This window comes from Microcaecilia unicolor, chromosome 2, assembly GCF_901765095.1.
Source record: "Microcaecilia unicolor chromosome 2, aMicUni1.1, whole genome shotgun sequence".
NCBI classification, from domain to species: Eukaryota; Metazoa; Chordata; class Amphibia; order Gymnophiona; family Siphonopidae; genus Microcaecilia; species Microcaecilia unicolor.
This window is the reverse complement of record NC_044032.1, coordinates 140,001,807-140,024,528: the sequence shown is the minus strand read 5'-3', so window position 1 is coordinate 140,024,528 and position 22,722 is coordinate 140,001,807. Positions and strand designations below refer to the sequence as shown.

General features: G+C 44.7%; 1 protein-coding gene across 3 annotated transcripts in view; it reads right to left on the bottom strand.

Moving 5' to 3' along the window:
- Positions 1-22,722, bottom strand: part of RASA1 (RAS p21 protein activator 1) — a 385,986-nt gene that overhangs the window by 225,035 nt on the left and 138,229 nt on the right. For all 3 annotated transcript variants that reach the window (XM_030193361.1, XM_030193362.1, XM_030193363.1), the window contains exon 10: positions 10,541-10,661. In XM_030193361.1, coding sequence (XP_030049221.1) covers positions 10,541-10,661 — 121 coding nt within the window. The remainder of the gene's footprint in view (positions 1-10,540; positions 10,662-22,722) is intronic.

The window sequence follows — 22,722 nt, the reverse complement described above, 5'->3', positions numbered from 1 at the left end:
GGATTTGTCTTGAGAGCGGAAATTACGGGTAGGAACGTAAGGGGAGATGAGGGTTGAGAGGTAAGGAAGGGCTGCAGATCAAGTACATTTGTAGGTTAGTAGCAGAAGCTTGAATTGAATGCAGTACCTGATCGGAAGCCAGTGAAGTGACTTGAGGAGAGGGGTGATATGAGTGTATCGGTTCAGGCGGAAGATAAGACGTGCAGCAGAGTTCTGAACGGATTGAAGGGGGGATAGGTGGCTAAGTGGGAGACCAGTGAGGAGTAGGTTGCAGTAGTCAAGGTGAGAGGTAACGAGAGCGTGGATGAGAGTTCGGGTGGTGTGCTCAGAGAGGAAAGGGCGGATTTTGCTAATGTTATAGAGGAAGAAGCGACAGGTCTTGGCTATCTGCTGGATATGCGCAGAGAAGGAGAGGGAAGAGTCGAAGATGACACCGAGGTTGCGGGCAGATGAGACGGGAACGATGAAAGTGTTATCAACCGAAATAGAGAGTGGAGGTAGAAGGGAAGTGGGTTTGGGTGGGAAGACAAGAAGTTCGGTCTTGGCCATGTTCAGTTTCAGGTGGCGGTTGGACATCCATGCAGCAATGTCGGATAAGCAGGCCGAAACTTTGGCCTGGGTTTCCGCAGTGATATCAGGTGTGGAGAGATAAAGCTGGGTGTCGTCAGCATAGAGATGATACTGGAAGCCATGAGACGAGATCAGGGAGCCCAGGGAACAGGTGTAGATAGAGAAAAGAAGGGGTCCAAGGACAGAACCCTGAGGGACTCCAACGGAGAGCGGGATAGGTGTGGAGGAAGAACCATGAGAGTGTACTCTGAAGGTACGAAGGGAGAGATAAGAGGAGAACCAGGAGAGGACAGAGCCCTGGAACCCAAAAGAGGACAGTGTGTCAAGAAGTAAGTTGTGATTGACAGTGTCAAAAGCGGCGGATAGGTCGAGGAGAATGAGGATGGAGTAATGACCTTTGGATTTGGCGAGGAACAGGTCATTATAGACTTGCGGCCCATTTGAATGTCTTCTAGCTTTACTTGACCTAATAAGAGAACATTGAGACGGCAAAGTTGACACCTCTGACACCCCTTTAATATGTAGTCAGTATGCGCCAGAAATTAGAAGTTTTGGTATGATCATAGAGCCCAAAATAGAATTTTTCATGAGGGTCAGCAGGTACTTGTTTTAGTCCCAATACATCAGAATAAACTTCAGGCTAACTGGGCAGGACCTTACAAGGTCATACAGCACCTAAATAATACAAACTGTGTTATATTTATGGACTCAAGACAGAAAGCAGTATACCTTTCACGTAAATATATTAAAAGCCTATGTCGATTGCACAGCTTTGGTGTTAGATGTGCAGCCCACTAGAAGTGTGTCAGGACAGAGATTACATATCTAACCTGTTAACAGAGACATTACCAGAGGGATCCAACACTGAAGAGAAACTATCTAAATGTACAGACTGTGGAAAAACTTTCTGTTAAAAGGGAGAACCACATGGACAAGAGGAAACATAAAAGAGACCCATTTTACCTGCTCTAAGTATGAGAAAGATTTCAGTATGAAAAAAAAATACAGCCCATGGAAAATAATAAAGAAACTGGAATATGTAAAAGTATAGGATATGGGAAAAACTGCAACAATAAAGCAAACGTTACAGAATATCAGAAAAATACTGATGAGAGAATATCTTCATGTCCTGGTTATGACAGTAGTTCAACCAGGAAGAAAGCTCCACAAGAAATGCAAAAATTCAGCCAACAGAGAGACCAGTTTCAAGTACTAAGTGTTAGAAAAGTTTCAGTTGCAGGAAATTATTCACAGACAGAACATAAAAAAATTTCATACAAGTCTAGAATCAATCTCTTTTAAATCTGAAAAATTCTTGTGTCAGACAGGAAAAACTATCAAAACACCAGAAAATTCAGAAAGATGAGGACTATATCCCTGTTCTGTTGAGAGCAGCATCCATTGAAAAGGAAAATTGTCAATACAGCATAGAATCCCTTCAGGGATTGTCACAAACCAAGGGAAAAGTGAGCCTGGGCTGCTGCTGGTGAACAGCAGCAGCAGGCGAACCACCCAAACAAGAACTGGAAAAGTGGACTGGAACAGACTAGAAGTGCAATAAGCACACAGGCAAATACAAGGAAAGAGCACTTGCCTAGGCAGGAACAGGATACACAGGAGCAGAGCTTGGCTAGACAGTAACAGGGTACACAGGAACAGAGCCAAGTAAAGCTAGAAGACATTCAAATGGGCCGCAAGGCCGAACTAGAACCCAAGTACAATAGCAGAAGGCGTAAGAGAAGGCGCGTGCACACAGGCAGAGGCCTAACAAGAAAATAACACAACAAGGCAGAGCACACATAAAGCAGCAAGGCTGCACTGGAACCCACACAAACTCAAGGGATGGAGGCAAGCCCAAGCTCACACAAGCACAAAAGAACCAAGGCAGAAGAGCTACACAGCACACCAGCAAACAAGAACCAAGGCAGAAGAGCTACACAGTACTACTACTACTTAACATTTCTAGAGCGCTACCAGGGTTACGCAGCGCTGTACAAAAAATAAAGGAGGACAGTCCCTGCTCAAAGGAGCTTACAATCTAAAGGACAAGAAGGACAAAAAGTGCAGTCAATCAAAAATTGGGAGAGTCTAGATTTCTTGGGTAGAGGTACAATGGTTAGGTGCCGAAAGCGACACTGAAGCGGTGGGCTTTGAGTAAGGATTTGAAGATGGATAGGGAGGGGGCTTGGCGTATGGCCTCTACACAGCACACCAGCAAACAAACAAGAACCAAGGCAGAAGAGCTACACAGCACACTAGCAAACAAACAAGAACCAAGGCAGAAGAGCTACACAGCACACTAGCAAACAAACAAGTACCAAACCAGAAGAGCTACACAGCACACTAGCAAACAAACAAGGAACAAGGCAGAAGTGCTGCAAAGCAAACAAGCAAGAAACAAGGCAGAAGAGCTAAACAAGCACACAGGAAAACTTGGAAACCTTTGAAGCTGCAAAGGACCTGTTTGAATATCCTCCTAATTGGCCAGAAGATGAAAATTATTATTTTTTTTTTTTAAAGCTGTACCAGAACTGTCAGTTTCTTTTTCCCGCCAAAAGCTGTTAGCTTAAACTGTGAGGTATTTTTTTTAGTGGCAGATAAGGAAGTGGAAAGAGAAGGTTCTCTTTCCTGTGAACAGTTAAGACTTGATAACCTGTGAGCAGCTATATTTCCTGAACTTCCCGGGTACTACTGAAACAGTAAACAAATGTTTAGATAGTTTTATATTTGATCCATATTCAGTTTTGTTATTGTCTGTTAATTTTCCATCTGTTTTATATGGTTCACTGTTCAAATCTTGTGACAATAAACCTATTAGTTATTGGCGCTGATATCCTGGACTGACTAAAAATCCTAGTGGTTTGTGTTTTAGGTTTGTGAGTGCTTTCTAGGAACTGTGGGTCCCCTGGGAGTGTGGCCTCAGAAACCTAGAAATCATGGGGGAATAACATGAGAGCAGAAGACTCGCCCAGAGGCGAGACCCAGTCAGTGGGGTGGAGGGTGCTAGCGTAGAGCACAAGCGGCAAGTGCAAGCACTTATGCCACTGCTTGATTATTGTAATTCTTTGTTGTTGAGAGTTCCAGCAAACCTACTTAAATCTCTACAACTGGCTCAGAATGCGGTAGCTAGGCTTTTGTCTAATACCTCAAGGTTTGATCATATTTCCCTGGTTCTGTAGACATTATATTGACTGCCTATGTGATGGGAGGGTTTATTTTTAAATTTTGGTTCTTATTTTTGAAATGCTGAAAAATGAATTCACCCTGTCGCTGGCTACAGTTTTGAAATAAGACTTCACGTTAACCACGATCAATGTCGCGAGAAACACAATTCATTAATCGCGATTAAAAAAATTGTGGTTAATCTAATTCGTCTCCCAGTGCCTTACCTTCCCAGCATTTGCCATTTTGTTCCCCTTCGCTTCCTCACCACTCAAGACATCAGCATTGCAGGTTGTGCGCTCCTGACTGGTTCTTTGCACAGGGAGCCACTGAGGAGTATCCTATTAGGGAGCGTTCTGAATATAAGCACATGCTCCCCCCTCTCTGCCCGACCGCTGGACACCGCTGCTCCTGCCTGCCCGGACACTACAAGTCCTTCCACTGCCCCCACCCCCCCAATAAGGTCTAGTTCCCCCCCCCCCGCAAAGTCAAGGCCCCCTCAATCTCCACACAACTCCCTGTCTGCATGTTTGATCTGTAAGCTAAGTACTGTTTGACATATATATGCATCATAGAAGCATTTAAAGACTAATGAAAAAGTTTGGAGAGATACATATAGGAAACAGAACACATTTGTATATAATATAAAAAATAACAAAAAGTTACATTTTGACCAGTGAAAAGATTGAGATTTTTTTTGTTCAAACTGGCCAGGAAATAATGGGCCCACCTGAAATCCCTGCTGAGGTCCATAAACACAAAACGTTTTTCAATAAGTACCTTAGATGCAAGCTTCTTTATTATGAAGTTATTACATTAGTGGAGCTTGTTGACATAGCTGGTGGTTGTCGATTGATTTTTAAGTCAGACATGGACATGGGGAAGCCACTGCTTGCCCTGGGACTGGTAGTATGGAATGCTGCTTCTAATTGGGTTTCTGCCAAGTAACATAGCAACATAGTAAATGACAGCAGATAAAGACCTGTACGGTCCATCCAGTCTGCCCAACAAGATAAACTCATTTTACATGGTATGCGATACTTTATATGTATACCAGAGTTTGATGTGTCCTTGCCATTCTCAGGGCACAGACCATAGAAGTCTACCCAGCACTCTTCTTGTACTAAAAGTTCTGAAGCTAACGTCAAAGTCCAGCCCATCCATATCTATTCAGTCACGATCAGGGCACAGACCATAAAAGTCCGCCAAGCACTCTTCCCAATTACCAGCATTGCCACCCAATCTCCGCTAATATTCCGTGGATCCATTCTTTCTAAACAGGATCCCTCTGTGTTTATCCCACGCATGTTTGAATTCCATTACCGTTTTCATCTCCACCACCTCCCACGCGAGGGCATTCCAGGTATTTGTGACCTGGACTGGCCACTATTGGAAAAAAGATACTGGGCTAGATGGACCACTGGTCTGACCCAGTATGGCTATTCTTATGTTATCAGACATGCAAGCAGGTGTGCAGTCGGGGGGGGGGGGGGGGGGGGGGAAGGGAGGAGCAGGAGGGAAGAGAGAGACAGTCACACAGGCTGTGAGTAACTGCATCTGTTTTCCCGTTCCTCTCATCCCCAGACTGTGTGCTGCTTGCATGCTTGATCTATGCATCAGATCAGGCATGCAGGCAGTCTGGGGGTGGGAACAGAAGGGAAGAGAAATGGAGTCACACAGGTAGTGTCTGTATCCGTCTCCCTCCCCCTACCCCACCCCCCTTATACTGCCTGCCTGATCTGGCTCACAGATCAGGGATGCAGCACAGAGTCTGTGAAGGAGGGACTGAGGGGGAGACAGTTGCAGTCATTCACTGCCTGAGTGATTGCATTTGTCTTCCCCTCCCCCAGACTGTGAGCTGCATGCCTAATCTGCAGCCAGATCAGGTAGGCAGTCTGGGGAGGAGGGAAACAGATGCAGGCAGTCACAACCTGTGTGAATGCATCTCTCTTCCCTTCTGCCCCCCACCCCTCATCAGACCCCCTTTTTCTTTTTAATCGCGCAATTAAAGATTTTAAAAGAAATGCCGCCCTACTTTGACAGTGTATTGCCCTTCATGTACATTGAAGTCTGCAGAGAAATATATGCCAGAGGGTGTATGATTATGGAACACACTCCCCAAGTCACTAAGCTAAATGAAACATTTACAATTTTGGAAGCTGCTGAAAGCTTACCTGTTTCAACAGGCCTTTGACAGAGTTATAATCTTAGATAACTGGATGTTTTAATACTTGATTTTATATTTTTCTAGTGTATAAGTTTTGTTTTTGTCATTTCTGATTATGTATGTTATATTGCAAACCACCTAGCATTTTAGAGTGATATAGAAGTCAAGATAAATAAATCTTGCTACTCAGATTCTGCCAGGTACTTGTGACCTGCATTGGAAACTGTTAGAAGTAGGATACCGGGTTAGATGGGCCTTCAAGTCTGACCCAGTATGAAAATTATGTTCTTGTGGCCTCATCCAACCACTAGGTGTTGCTGTTGTATAATGACAGACTTTCTTTCTCCAAAGTCTGTCAAATATACCTCAAGTGAGAAAAATGACCATGCAATCAAACCCAAGTCCTCTGAATATTAGTATAAATTTTTAAAAGAAAAAAATGCATAATAGCAAAGTAACAACAAAAGTCCTAACCAGTCTGAAACTCTAACTTATATAAAGCACAGTACATAAATCTAGTGGTAAAATCTATCTTAAACAGAGAGAGTGAGAGTTTTTTTTGTTTAGATATTGTCTAATAGTTCCGAGAGCTTATATTTATTAATGGGTCTGAAATATATCAGGAGCCTTGGGCACCTGAATTTTGGCATCTTGTGCCTCATATTCATAAAAATAAAGCATAAGCAGCAAATATAAACTAGGAAGTTATATTTAAAAATGTAAAAAATAAAAAAACAGAGAAAAATAAAAATGTACTTGTTGGCTAAAATTGACAGGTGCTTATATTTTCTTTAAAAATTCCAGTGCATTTTGTGGCCAAGGTACACCAGGCATTTGCTCAGAAGCATGCAGGAATGCATTTTGTATGTATGTGGTTCCACCCCGATCTTCCCAGGGCCTTCACTCCAAGTGCACAGAGTTTCCAGGTGCTTTTTGGCTAGGATCAGGCGACCCTCAGGGGGAGGAATGCTGGCTTCGGCCTAACCCCTGGTAAGCCTTTCCTCAGCTGAGAGGTGCCCAGCTCTACCACCGGCTGCCTTTCAGGTGCTGTGGAGGACTTGCAGCTCATCTGCATATCCTTACAGCCTTCTCCAGGGTGACACCCAGGTCCACTCCGATCCACTCAGGGCCTCCGCTCTAGGTGCCGCGGGGCATTTTTCTCTTTACATCTAATCTTCTTCCCAGTTGCTAAAGTACCTCAGTCATTTATGGCCCCTATTCCCATTCTCTTCCTAGCCCTGTCCCTTCCTAATCTTTTCCCTCACCCCCTACCTCTCTCCGCTACAGGAACTCACTGCCCATCCATCGACTTCATCACCTCACCTTCTCTCCTACCCTCTTGGCTTTTAATCTCCGCCTCTTTCTTCCGTCCATTTTGCCTTCCCCATTCCACCTAAATACCTCTCGCCTTCGACGCCTTCGTGGCCACACCTCTCCTACTCTCCTCCGCTCTCTTTTACTCCTTCTCTTACTCTCAGCTGGTGACATCAATCCCAATCCTGGCCCCCCTCACCAACTATTATCCCAACTCTACAGATCTCACCGCGACCTCTCTAACCTCATCTCTATTTCTCTACTCCCCTCCTCTTCTCAGCCCTTCTCTTGCGCCCTATGGAATGCCCGCTCTATCTGTAACAAACTCGCCTATATCCAGGACCTCTTTATCTCGCGTCACCTCCATCTGCTCGCCATAACAGAAACCTGGCTCTGCCCTGATGACTCTGCTTCAGTCGCAGCCCTGCGCCATGGCGGTTATCTATTTTCACATACTCCTCGCCCTGCTGGCCGTGGGGGCGGTGTTGGACTACTTCTCTCTCCCTCCTCCAGATTTCAACCTCTTCTTCCACCTCAATCTCACTGTTTTTCCTCCTTTGAAGTCCACTCTATCCGCCTTTTCTCTCCTCTGCCTCTTCGAATAGCGGTCATTTATCGTCCCCCTGATAAGTCCCTTTCATCCTCTCTCAGTGACTTTGACGCCTGGCTTGCCTTCTTCCATGATCCTTCCTCCCTCTCTCTCATCTTTGGTGACTTTAATATTCCTGCTAATGATCCTTCCAACTCTTATATTTCCAAGTTACTCGCTTTAACGTCCTCCTTTAATCTCCAACTATGCTCCACCTCCCCCACTCATCAAAATGGTCACTGTCTTGATCTCATCTTCTCCTCCAACTGTTCACCCTCTAGTTTCCTTGCCTCTGATCTTCCCTCCTCTGATCACCATCTTATAACTTTCACACTTAAATCTCCTCCCTCCCAGTCCCGTCCTATCTTATCTAATTTATCTAGGAATCTTCACGATATTGACCCTTCATCTCTATCCTCCCATGTTTCAAACCTCCTCTCTACTGTGGCACCATCCACGTCTGTCAACGAGGCTGTTTCTTCTTACAACAATACTCTATCCTCTGCCTTAGACACTCTTGCACCTTTGATGACCCGCCCTGTAAGGCGTACAAAACCCCAACCTTGGCTGACTTCTAATATCCGCTACCTACGTTCCTGTACCCGCTCCGCCGAACGCCTCTGGCGGAAATCTCGGGCCCTTGCTGATTTCTTACACTTTAAGTTCATGCTGACCTCCTTCCAATCTGCTCTTTTACGTGCCAAACAGGATTATTATATCCAACTGACCAACTCTCTTGGCTCTAATCCTCGACTTCTCTTCACCACATTGAACTCTCTCCTCAAGGTGCCCCCTCCCCCAACTCTCCCTTCATTATCTCCTCAGACCCTTGCTGAATTCTTTCACAACAAGGTTCAAAAGATAAACCTTGCTTTCTCTACCTCACCACCTCTCCCTCCACTAGTCCGTTCCCTTCTCTCTCCTTCCCCTCATTCCCTTTCCTCCTTTCCTGAAGTTACTATTGAGGAAACTACACTTCTCCTTTCTTCCTCAAAATGTACCACCTGTTCCTCTGATCCCATTCCCACCACCTTCTTAATGCCATCTCTCCTGCTCTTATTCCTTTTATCTGTCACATTCTCAACCTCTCACTTTCCACTGCGACTGTCTCTGCCGCCTTTAAACATGCTGTGGTCACACCTCTCCTTAAGAAGCCTTCACTCGACCCTACTTGTCCCTCTAATTACCGACCCATCTCCCTCCTTCCCTTTCTCTCCAAATTACTTGAGCATGCTGTTCACCGCCGCTGCCTTGATTTTCTCTCCTCACATGCTATTCTTGACCCACTACAATCTGGTTTTCGCCCTCTCCACTCAACCGAAACTGCGCTTACTAAAGTCTCCAATGACCTATTACTGGCTAAATCCAGAGGTCAATATTCCCATCCTCATTCTTCTTGATCTTTCCGCTGCTTTTGACACTGTCGATCACAGCATACTTCTCGATACCCTGTCCTCACTTGGATTCCAGGGCTCTGTCCTTTCCTGGTTCTCTTCCTACCTCTCCCTCCCAAATCTACCTTTCTACCCCTGATATCTCACCTTGCATCCAAACCAAAGTTTCAGCGTGCTTGTCTGACATTGCTGTCTGGATGTCTCAAAGCCATCTGAAATTAAATATGACCAAAACCGAACTTCTCATTTCCCCCCCCCAAACCCACCTCCCCGCTCCCCCCGTTTTCTATTTCTGTTGATGGCTCTCTCATTCTCCCTGTCTCCTCAGCTCGAAACCTTGGGGTCATCTTTGACTCTTCTCTCTCCTTCTCTGCTCATATCCAGCAGATTGTCAAGACCTGTCATTTCTTTCTTTACAACATCCGTAAAATCCGCCCCTTTCTTTCCGAGCACTCTACCAAAACCCTCACCAACACCCTTGTCACCTCTCGTTTAGACTACTGCAATCTGCTTCTTGCTGGCCTCCCACTTAGTCACCTCTCCCCTCGCCAGTCGGTTCAAAACTCTGCTGCCCGTCTCATCTTCCGCCAGGGTCGCTTTACTCATACTACCCCTCTCCTCAAGACCCTTCACTGGCTCCCTATCCGTTTTCACATCCTGTTCAAACTTCTTCTACTAACCTATAAATGTACTCACTCTGCTGCTCCCCAGTATCTCTCCACACTCGTCCTTCTCTACACCCCTTCCCGTGCACTCCGCTCCATGGATAAATCCTTCTTATCTGTTCCCTTCTCCACTACTGCCAACTCCAGACTTCGCGCCTTCTGTCTCGCTGCACCCTACGCCTGGAATAAACTTTGAGCCCCTACGTCTTGCCCCATCCTTGGCCACCTTTAAATCTAGACTGAAAGCCCACCTCTTTAACATTACTTTTGACTCGTAACCACTTGCCTCCACCTACCCTCCTCTCTTCCTTCCCATTCACATTAATTGATTTGATTACTTTATTTATTTTTTGTCTATTAGATTGTAAGCTCTTTGAGCAGGGACTGTCTTTCTTCTAGGTTTGTGCAGCGCTGCGTACGACTTGTAGCGCTATAGAAATGCTAAATAGTAGTAGTAGTAGTAGTAGTGGTTACCAGGACAGGGGCAAATGTACAGGCAGTTGTTGCTAGCACTCTCAAGCTAACAAGAGCTTAAATCCCTAGTAGGTGTTAGGAATAGCATAGAGACGTAAGGGATGCAAAGCACAAAAACTGCCAAATATAATTTACAAAAATAAAACAAACCATTTTCTTAACCTTACAGTTAAATTGCTGTTTCAAATTTTAAAGGAAGTCTTACTTTTCTTCTGAAGATAGCCTTTTTTGACAACATTTTTGTAAAACGTATCCTTTGTTTTGCGGCGAATTGTATTGTAAATTTCTTTGCCATCCACTGAATCATTAAGAACTTGCTCTTGATGCTGGTAAACAGAAAATGCAACACCAATGTTTCAATTCAGTCTTATACCAAATAAATGCAGTAATCATTCATTTCCTACAGTACAATTATCAACTGTTTTACTCTAATTTTTTTTTCTCTTGAGCACCCCCCCCCCCCCCCCCATCCTCCACATATAAAGTGACATTAACCTTTTCTCCTTTTTTAGGACGAAAGATATTCTAGTCTCATCCTATGAGATCTAGTCATATTTGGACATTTCAAAGCAGAAACTGCAATAGCAGAGACAAAGGACATTTCAAACACATACCGTATATACTCAACTATAAGCAGAGATTTTTGGGCCCACCCAAAAAAAAAAAAAAAGAAGCCCATAGCTTACAGTAGTGTCAAACAATTTCTGTGCTTCCTTCAGTGACCAGCACTTCTCTCTTGCTCCCCCCTCCCTCACACTGAAAAATGCCAGTCATGCCGGGGGGGGGGGGGGGGGGGGGGAGGGGGGAGAGGTAGAGAATTGGCAGAAGTCACTGGTGGGAGGCAGTGGTAAGAGGGCAAAATGCTGCACACTAAGGGGGAAATGGAGAAATGCAGTACACTACAGGGGAGAAAAGATCATCAGTATACTTGAACAGCACCCACCCCGGCTTATACTAAAGTTAACAGTCCACCCCCCTCCCCCTTTTTCAGGGGAAAACTTAACTTGGCTTATAGTCATGTATATACAGTAGTTTGATTATTATACATTACAGTACACAAACATTTAACACACTAGTGCATAGTAAAAACAGTTTAGCTAGCATGTATGACACTTATGAGTAGTAGTGTCATCACCTAGTCTTCAGTCTTTCCACAAATATAAATCCTACATTTATAAATTTGCCTGCCAGGATAAATATGGTTTTATGAGATGCAGACATGTACAAGACAAACTAATACGAGAAAGCAACGAAAAAGCAACATGGTAAGACGCCTTAATAAGAGAAAAGAAAACCGCTCATCTGTAACCAGTATTCTCCATGGACAGCGCAATGAACATTCCTACACATGGATTATCACATGGCACCATATATAAAGTGTGTCAGTTCACTGTACGCAATACCCTAGATATGAAGTTAGCAGTGAGATCAGGGCAAAAGCGATCCCCAGTTGCTCCTGCCTATGCTGGCTCTACTTTCAAAATGGCTGCTGTGAACACTAGTGGCACCCTTGGGAGTGTGTCGCCAGAGGTCATGCCAGCCATTTTGAAAGTGGTGATTGCGTCTGCCCCCACCTCACCACTGGACCTCCCAGGCTTCAACAGTAGACCCGGGGGGGGGGGGGGGGGGGGGAGAGAAAAATACTTTAGTTGGGTCGGTGGGGAGGCACTTGGGAGAGGGGGATCTGGGAATGGAAGAGGGATACAGTGCAGTGTGTAGAGTCTTGGATTGTCCAACTTTTCAGTTACCCAACAACCTGTTGGTTTCATTTATGTCAGATAATAGTAAAACTGTCTACTGGTTCACATAGACTTTCACTAAATGCACCAAGACTATGTGGACTTGGTGGTAACTTTAAATGTAACAAGCCCTTTCTGAAAATGGAAACTAAGAGCAGTTTGGAAACTTGCTTCTCTACCTCCCAGTCACAGCAAGTAAATAGAACTTTGGAATAAGAGAAATTGTGTCTTACATGATAATTTTCTTTCCTTTAATCCTACCAGACCAGTTTGGGTGCACTCATTGGGTTATCACTGTTTTCCTACCTCCCCACTCCCTCTTCCCTTTGCATCCCTTACCCTTTTTATCCCTATTTGTTTACCTCTTTTATTCTATTCTTACATAGTTCTCTCTGCTCATATGGAATGAATGCTGAGTATCTTTCCTATTTTACTATGGAGTTCCCTTCTGTTCTTTTGATTTTATACTGTTATTGTACATCGCTCAGGTCTGCAAGATGATATGAGCGGTATATTAAATTTTAATAAACAAACCAATCCAGACCAATGGGATTGTTGTGCATGCTCCACCAGTGGATGTCCTGCGCAGCCCTAGAATGCTCACTGTTTCGACTGGTCAAGCAATGGTGCTCTCATGCATACTGTTGGGTCACATCGCAACTAAAGAATGATCATGGTCTCATCCCAAATGTCGATATATACTTTACTGACAAACAGATAAGCTATGTAGTCAAGAGGCGCAGACTCAAAGCGTAACTACAAAAAGACAGGCAGATTTTATGACATGCAGATATTTCGCTGAGTCAGGAGGCGCACAAAATGGAGCATGAAATCGAAGGAGTCAAAGAAGATATGAAAAATAAAAAAGGATCAACAAGGAGGGCTTCTGGACTGGTCTGGTAGGACCAAAGGAAAGAAAATTATCTGGTAAGAATTTCTCCTTCGAGTTCATCCCAGACCAGTTCAGACCAATGGGATAAAAAAATCAGTTTCCCAAAGAGGGTGGGACTAAGATTCTAAAAAAAAATAATAATAAAAATGGCACAAGCCTGACGATAGCAGCCTGAAACCAGAGAAATGATGAAGGCAATGCATTCCTCAGGAATAAGAGGAAGAATCTTGCCTCTGGAAATAAAAAAATTGGAGACTAAAAGGCAATGTGCCAACTTAACATCACACATGTAGCCAAGGGTACCAAGATACTTCCTAAGTTTCTCTTGAAGGATCTCCGTAAGGCACAGCCTACAGCCAAGGAACCAGAACCCAGGAAAAGAACCCCCAGTGAGAAGACCAAGAAGGCAGGCCTTTGGCACAGCAGTGGAAATATGACACTGGAAAAGTCTTGAAGAAACTCTCAAAAACAGAGAGCGGAGGAATAGCCTAGTGGTTAGTGAAGTGAACTTTGATCCTGGGGAACTGGGTTTGATTCCCACTGTGGCTCCTTGTGACTCTGGGCAAGTCACTTAACCCAGGAACAAATAAGTATCTGTACATACTATGTAAACTATAGTTTGAATGTAGTTGCAAAACCACAGAAAGGCGGTATATCGTTTCTCTTTCCCTATATAGCTAACCAATTCTGTGCAGAATCAAGGGTGAACTGAGACCAGCAGCCCAAAAATAAACAGAAGAATCATTGTCCCCGGCACGGAAAGACTACCCAATCAAATCCCATGGAGTTGCCCAGAAGAAAACCACAACAGATTTGGAGAAAAGAAAACGCTGTAATCCACAATATGGCTCATAGAAACCTCAAAAGAGAGGAGATGACTGGAGCTGTGAAAGACAGGAGAGGTCCACAGCCTGTGACAAAGGGTTCGGAAAGGTAGCCAATCTCCAGAGCTGACAGCCCAGCTGGCATGGCCCCAGTTAAAGATTATAGCTTGAAATCCATCTGAATCAGAAGTAGCCTGTGTGGCTTTGCAAAATGAAAGGTAGCCTAAAACACGACTTACTTAGGGTACCTGGTCAAAATAGCCGCGATAAAATGGCCTGCCCACAATTTGGCCTCTGACAAAAGGGCCCGCCCCCGGTATTTTACCTATTCTGCTCATGCCACTGCAACTGTGGATCTTTGAGTCCCGCTGCTCCTTTGAGCCGATCTATGTCTCCCCTTTGCCACCCCAGTTTCAGTGCTCACTGTCTGGAACGTCCTCCTCTTCCTCCTGCCTGCCCTGCGTGGTCTGGTATATCTCTCTCGCCCTTCCCTGGCAACCCTCCAACATTCCTCTGGGCCGTCAGCTGCATCAAAAAGGAAAATAAGTTGCTTCGGCCAGGCCCGGAAGCGTTCCCTCTGTTGTGTCCCGCCTCATCTGATACAACTTCCTATGTCCACGTAGGCAGGACACAACAGAGAGAATGCTTCCAGGGCCTGCAGAAGCAGCTTGTTGACACTGCTGGTGGCCCACAGGAATGTTGGAGGATTGCCGTGGAGGGGGTGGAGGACGAGAGAGATAGCGGACCATGGAGGGTAGGCAGGAGGAAGATATGCTGGACTATGTTGGGATGTGGTAGGTAAGGAAGGGTAAGAGATACATCTCCAGACCATGGGAAAGGGGGGGGGGGAGGAGGGAGACAGATGCCAGGATGCAGGAAAGAAGGTAGGACACATGACAGAATTTGGGGGTGGGGAGAGAAAGATTCTGCATGGCAGAGGGAGTTGAAGGAAGAGAGCTCACATGAGGGAGTGGGGGATAGAGGTGGAGAAGAGTTGGTGGACTCCCAGAGGTAAGGAGACCGTTTTTACTATACTTTGTTTTTGAAGGGCTATGGGCCATTTTGTTACAGGGGCCATTTTGCCCAGGCTATTATGTCAAAACAGACTTACTCGGGCAGGGCTAAACCCAAGCAAACTGATCAGGTCAAAAAAGGAGAGAAGAGGTTCCCAGACAACGAAGTAGAGACTTGCAGATGTAAGACAGACCAAAGCACTTGAGACACAAATAAAGCAGTCTTCCAAAGATCTGAGCTATGGCAGGCAAAAGTGCAGATAAATTAAAATAAACTGCTGAAGAGAAGTAGCAGCACAGGGCTCCACTGACCAACATCATGGTGGGCCTGTGCAGCCTCAAAATAGAGCAGGCTCCTGCCGCTCCGCATTAGGGTAAACCCTTACAAAGCTCTCTGTAGGTACAAGTTCAAGTAGGCTCATGCAGTCTGAAGTACAGCCAGGTGCTGCAAGTCTGAAAAGGAGCAAGCTCCAACAGCTTTTAGAGACCATATACTTGCTCAAATTAGACAATTTGAAATCTCTATATACAAATGCTAGCAGTTTTAAAAATAAAATAAAGAACTGGAGCATATAGTACTTTATGAATCACAGCACTTTCTAAAAAGACAGAGAATAGAGAAGGGATAAGAAATGTTATGTCATCAGTATAGCTATAATATAAAACTCTTGCTTTTCCAGTTCATAGCCTAAGGCAGTGGTTCCCAAAACTGGTCCTGGAGGTAATCCAATCATGTTTTCGGGATATCCATAATGAATATGCATGAAAGAGATTTGCATTCAGTGGAGTTAGTGCATGAAAATATCTCATGAATATTCATTGTGGACATCCTGAAAACCTGACTGGGGTGCCTCCAGGACCAGGTTTGGGAACCACTGGCCTAAGGCATGCATGCATACATTAAATAAGAGCAGGGATAAGGGGGAACCCCGTAGGGATCCCTCCTCCCAACCGGCAGACAGGTCTTCATTTTAACCCTGTATGAATGCAGTTTCAAAAATCCCACAAACCAACTGTATTACATGACCTGATATCCCAATATTGTCTAGAATTTGCAAAACAAATGGTCCACTAAGTCAAAAGGCAGATCAAATTGTAAAATCAGTGCTTTTTACCTTCACTAAGCAATAAGCAAATATTATCCACCAAAGTGACCACTACAGTTCCCGTGCTGAAATGTGATCTAAAACTTGACTGAGAACTGTGCAACACGTTATGACAATCCAGGTATTGTTAATTGGTGAGCCACTACACCCTCCATTAGCTTAGCAAAAAGGGGTACTGAGGCAATTTGACAGATGCTCGCTAGGTTCTTTATTGTTCTTCACAATGGAAGTGATAATTATCTCACTCAGATCTGGTTGAAATATACCTAAGGATAGCATTGCTTCTAGCCAACCATAAAGTTGGCATCTGAAATCCAAAGAAGCAGTCTTTAGAATAGATGAGTTGTCCAGATTTATCATTTTCTATAAAGCACATTCACTTGAGACCATTCAGAAGAAGTGAAAGTGAACCAAGTTCTATTTGTTGGAACTAACAGCAGGTCAGGAAAGACACCGTCCACTGAAAACAGCTAGAACAGTTGCCAAACTGTGCACTGATGGAAAGTATTTTGGAGCAAGTCATTCAGGGTGAACCTGAGCTAAGAATGGGAGAACCTAAGGAGTAGGTCAAGAGTTTTTTCCTCCTCATTCTGACTCCTGTACCAGCTGCTCCATAAAACAGTCCTTGATTTTGTCAAGGAATTTTACCCCCCTAGCATGCCCTGTTACATTTACCCAGTCAATATCAGGGTAATTGGAATAACCCATTATTCTGTTCCCCCATTTCTTAACCTCCCTAATTTCTGATAACATTTCTACATCAGTCTATTCATCCTGGACCGTAGTACACACCTATCACTATCCTTTTCCCCTTTACACAAGGAATTTCAATCCACAGGCATTCCAACATGTCTTGTGTCCTGCACAATTTGTCTATTCAATCCAAGGCCCTCCTTAACATATAATGCAACCCCACCACAACTGCGATATAATTTGTATCGTGGTAGGACACTGTCCCACTGGTTATCCTCCTTCCACCAGGTCTCAGAGATGCCTATTATATCTATTTTTTTTCATTCAGTGCAATATATTCTAACTCTTCCATCTTATTTTTTAGGCTTCTGGCATTTGCATATAGACATTTCAAACTATATTTGTTGTTTCTATTTACATCTTGCTCAGCAGTTGACAGTGATAATGTGCAATCTTGAAAATCTGTCTTTTTTATTTAAAGACACCTGGTCTACTTTGCTCTCTACTGCAACCTCGCTATCGCTGTTCCCCATCTTCCCTGTTTTGGTGATACCTTTGAAAGATACCTTATTCCAAACCATACACTTTTGAGCGACTGTCGGCCTTCTCCCAGTTTCTAGTTTAAAAGCTGCTCTATCTCCTTTTTAAATGCAGATGCCAGCCACTGGTCCCACCCCGGTTAAGCAGGAGCCCATCCTTTCAGAATAGGCTCCTCTTCTCCAGAATGTTGCCCAGTTCCTAACGAATCTAAAATCCTTCTCCCTGCATCACTGCCTCATCTACGCATTCCGGAGATGCGAAGGCGGTAGAAGAGGACATGAAATGAGATTGAAGGGGGGCAGACTCAAGAAAAATGTCAGGAAGTATTTTTCACGGAGAGAGTAGTGGATGCTTGGCATGCCTTCCCGCGGGAGGTGGTGGAAATGAAAACGGTAACGGAAGTCAAACATGCATGGGATAAACATAAAGGAATCCTGTTCAGAAGGAATGGATCCTAAGGAGCTTAGCTGAGATTGGGTGGCAGAGCCGGTGGCGGGAGGTGGAGATGGTGCTGGGTAGACTTATACGGTCTGTGCCAGAGCCGGTGGTGGGAGGCGGGACTGGTGGTTGGGAGGTGGGGATGGTGCTGGGTGGACTTATACGGTCTGTCCCAGAACCGGTGGTGGGAGGCGGGGATAGTGCTGGGCAGTCTTATACGGTCTGTGCCCTGAAAAGGACAGGTACAAATCAAGGTAAGGTATACACAAAAAGTAGCACATATGAGTTTATCTTGTTCGGCAGACTGGATGGACCGTGCAGGTCTTTTTCTGCCGTCATCTACTATGTTACTATGAGACTCCAGAGCTCTGCCTGTCTCTAGGGGCCCTAAGCATAGAACGGGGAGCATTTCTGAAAATGATACCCTGGAGGATCTGGATTTCAGCTTTCTACCTAGGAGCCTAAATTTGGCTTCCAGAGAGCCTCCCTCCTACATTTTCCTATGTCATTGATACCTATATATACCAAGACAGCCAGCTCCTTCCCAGCACTATCTAAAATCCTATCTAGGTGACGTGTGAGGTCCAAAAGCTTTGCACCAGGCAGGCAAGTGACCAGGCGATCCTCACGTCCAGTCACCCAGCTTTTTACATGTCTAATAATCCAATCATCAACTACATCATCTGTCCTAACTCTTCCCTCCTGGGCAGAAGCTCCTAGAGACACATCCTCAGTGCGAGAGGATACTGCATTCCCCGGTGGGCTGGTCCTGGCTACAGGATTTACTTCCAACTTCACCAGAGTGATGGCTCTCCTTTTAGGAAAACTCCCTCCTCCAAGGCAGAACCAGGGCTGCCAGACTAGAGGTGGGAATTCTCTATGTTGTCCCTGTAGACCTCCTGTATGCACCTCTCTGTACCTCTGTGTCCATCAGCTCCTCCAGGTCTGATACTCTAGCCTCAAAAGAACAGACTCATTCTCTGAGAACTAGGAGCTCTTTGTATTGAGCACACACATATAACCGCTCAACAACTAGGAGATAATCATACATGTGACAGTGCAAAAGACTGGATAGCACTCCTCTGACTGCTAAATTGTTGCCTCCATCTTAGTATTATAGAGTTGTTTCATTAAAATTTCTTAAGGTACTAGGGATATTAGATGAATATAAAGAGCCTTAACATACCTACAATTTCTCTTTTAAACCCCCAACCTTTAAGTTACCAAAACACAGAGCAAAATATGTTCACTCACACAGAGAAACATCCTCTTCTACAAAATAAACACTACAGCCTAGATCATAAATGTTGTGTTGGTGTTGGCAGAGAAAAAGCCCTCAGAAACCGCTGGCCAAAAAAGGTCTGCGGTTTAGTGCAAGGTTATGTTTGATTCAGTTCATAACTCTTGCAGCGTTTCTATCATTGGGCAAAAAACTCTGTACCACAGGGCTATATTTAAGCCTCAAATGAAATAAGACTGACTAACAGCAATGATTTATCAGGCCCTGCTAATGGCCCGAAACACATCAGCAAATCAGCAAAAAAAGAAAACTTAGCTTTTGAAACTGAGATCTCAGTTTCAAAAGCTAAGTTTTCTTTTTTTGCTGATTTGCTGATGTGTTTCGGGCCATTAGCAGGGCCTGATAAATCATTGCTGTTAGTCAGTCTTATTTCATTTGAGGCTTAAATATAGCCCTGTGGTACAGAGTTTTTTGCCCAATGATAGAAACGCTGCAAGAGTTATGAACTGAATCAAACATAACCTTGCACTAAACCGCAGACCTTTTTTTGGCCAGCGGTTTCTGAGGGCTTTTTCTCTGCCAACACCAACACAACATTTATGATCTAGGCTGTAGTGTTTATTTTGTATTATTCTATACGTTTTCACTACAGCGCACTGCACTTGTTCTGATTATTATTTGATAAACATCCTCTTCTCTCAGAACTTCTCAGAAAGCTTCCCTCAGCCGTCTCTTCTCTAAGCTGAAGAGCTCTAGCCGTTTTATCCTTTCCTCATAGGGAAGTCGTCTCATCCTCTATCATTTTCTTCGCCTTTCTCTACCTTTTCTAATTCCACTATATTTTTTTGAGATGTGATGACCAGAATTGCACACAGTGTTCAAGGTGCGGTCGCACCATGGAGCGATACACAGCCATTATAACATTCTCAGTTTTACCATTCCTTTCCTACTAATTCCTAAATTTCTATTGCTTTCTTAGCCACCGCTGCACAGTGAGCAGAGGGTTTCAATGTATCATCAACAATGACACCTAGATCCTCTTCCTGATTGGTGACTCCTAATGTGGAACCTTGCATCAATGTAACTATGGTTTGGGTTCCCCTTTCCCACAAGCATCACTTTGCACTTGCTCACATTAAAAGTCATCTGCCATTTGGATGTCCAGTCTCGTGAGGTACTCTTGCAATTTTTCACAATCCTCTTGCGATTTAACTTTGAATAACTTTGTATCAGCAAATTTAATTACTGCGCTAGTTACTCCCATCTCTAGATCATTAACCTCACTATCTACCCTTCTCGATTGAGAATACTGATCATTTAATCGTACTCTGTTTTCTATCTTTTAACCAGTTTTTAATCCACAATAGGACATTGCCTCCTATCCCATGACCTTTTAATTTCCTCAGGAGTCTTTTATGAAGTACTCTGTCAAATGCCTTTTGAAAATCCACATACACCTTATCAACCAGCTCACTTTATCCATATGCTTATTTACCCCTTCAAAGAAATGTAGTAGATTGGTAAAGCAAGATTTCCCTTGACTAAACCCATGTTGGCTTTGTCTCATTAATCCATGATTAAGTATATGCTCTGTAATTTTGTTCTTTAGAATAGTCTCTACCATTTTGCCCGGCACAGACGTTAGGCTCACTGGTCTATAATTTCCCCGATCACCTCTGGAACCCTTTTTAAAAATCAGTGTTCATTGTCCACCCTCCAAATCTTCCAGTACCATACTTGATTTTAAAGCTAAATTACATATTACTAACAGCTCTTAAGTTAGAAAGCACATACACTCCCAGTCTGCTTAGATATGCTGTGGCTACAGCCAGACACGATGAAAACTCGGAGGGACGACACTAGGCCAAATGGCAGAACATGATACTGGAACTGGTGTTTCCACAATTGAAATCTGAGGTACTTTCTGTAACTGGGAAGTATCGAAATGTGGGTATAGGCATCTTTTAAGTCCAGAGAGCGTAGCCAATCATTTTCCTGAATGAGAGGAAGTAGGGTGCCCAGGAAAATCATCCTGAACTTTTCTTTCACCAGGAATTTGGTCAGGGCACTTAGTCTAGGATGGTACGGTTTCAACCACCGAGACCTACAAAGGAAGAGGTTTCCTATACATCTACTTGCTTGTGCTGAGAGCTGATATAAGACACTCTAGGTGGGCAATTTGGAGGTTGCTGACGCCAATTTACAGCATACCCGCAACAGACTATTTGAAGCACCCACTGTTCCGAGGATATAAGTGGGCCATCTGTGGTGGTAAAAAGTAAGTCTCCCTCAAACCAGTAGGTTATTCAGAACGGATACTCTTTGCGCGGCTATGCTCTGCTGAAGCCAGTCAAAATCCGTGCCCTGCTTTGACTGGGGAGCCAGCTGGGATTTTGGGGGATGGGGATGGCGAGGCCCAGTACAGAGGCCCTGAGTCACCTGAGTAGACCAAGCGGAAGGCTAGTACCTATGTCTTTGAGAGTAGTAGGACCTGTGCCTCTGTCCAGTTGAAAATCTTCTTGTTGAAGAAGATACAGATGGAGGTTGCCAAGAGAGAGTATGGATAGCATCAGTGTGCTTTTTAATAAGGTTAACAACCTCCCACTTTCTCTCCAAATAAGTTGTCCCCTCAGCACAGCATGTCTACCAACTTCTCTTGAGCAACCTGTTCCAGGACAGAGACATGCAGCCATGAGAATCTGTACATCCCCACATCCATTACAGAGTCTGGAAGCAATGTCAAAAGTGTTGTAAGCTCCACGGTCAAATAATGCCGACTCTCCATCTGCTTATTGGCCAACTGACGAAGCTCGGCAGCCTGATCTTCAGGGCGAGAATCCACCAGATTAAGTGTACTATTAACTAGAGACTCCAAGTAAAGGCTCGTGTAGAGCTGGTCGGACCGGATGCAGGCAATGAGCATCAAGGGCTGAAAAGGTTTTCCTCCCAAATGAGTTTAAGGTTCTGGCCTCTTAACCCGGGAGGTGCCGAGGCATGAGACCGAGAAATCTTAGTTCGTTTGAGAATGGACTCGACTACCAAAGAGTGGTGAGGCAACTGGGCCCTCTCGAATCTAGGAGTCTTCTGGATACGATACTATGTATCCACCTTCTTGGGTGCTACCTGCACCAAGCAGGAAGATTTCCAGTTCCTCATCAGTACATCCTTAAGGATAGGGAGAAATGGCACAATGACCCCTTCCTTAGGAGAAGACTTAAAACCCAAGAGATGTAACATCTCTGCCCAGGGCTCCTCCTCCATCAAGTGGGATGGCCACAGCTATTTCCTTGACAAAACCAGTAATAGAGCGCACCTTTGGTGGAAATTTTCATTTCTCTTGAAGTGGTGAGGGATCAGATGGGATTCCATACGACTCCTCCAAGGAATAATGTTGATCTTTGTCCAATACCCATGCGCGGTTCCAGTCAACTCCTCTTTCTCTTGAGAATCAGGAGACAAGTCTGCACCAGCCTCGAACTAGTGGATCAATGTCCATGCTTCGAGGAGTGTTGAGGTGCAGCCCTTCTCTCGGACAACAGGGAAGCTGCCAGTCCTGAGGCAGCCTACGAAGTCATCGGTGCCAAACCAGTGACGGGGACCAGGCCGCTCGATGACTGGTGCACTGGCACCTCTTCCAAGGAGGGAGAGAGCTCCTCTTGATGCCAGCACTTCTCAGGTATCGTAGTTTCGGATGCCCTGGTACCAACGAGGATGCCGCCAAATCTGATCGTCTCCTCAGTGATAGGTCAGATGTTGACCGGTCCTGGGGCCTGCTAACAGTGTCCAGTGTCGAGGTAGGTGAAGACCCACTTGAAGACTGTGCACTCCCAGTGGTTACCGGTGTCGGAGCAGCCATAGAGGTAGATGCTGTCAGTGCCAAAGCTGATGGTCCAGGCCTCTAA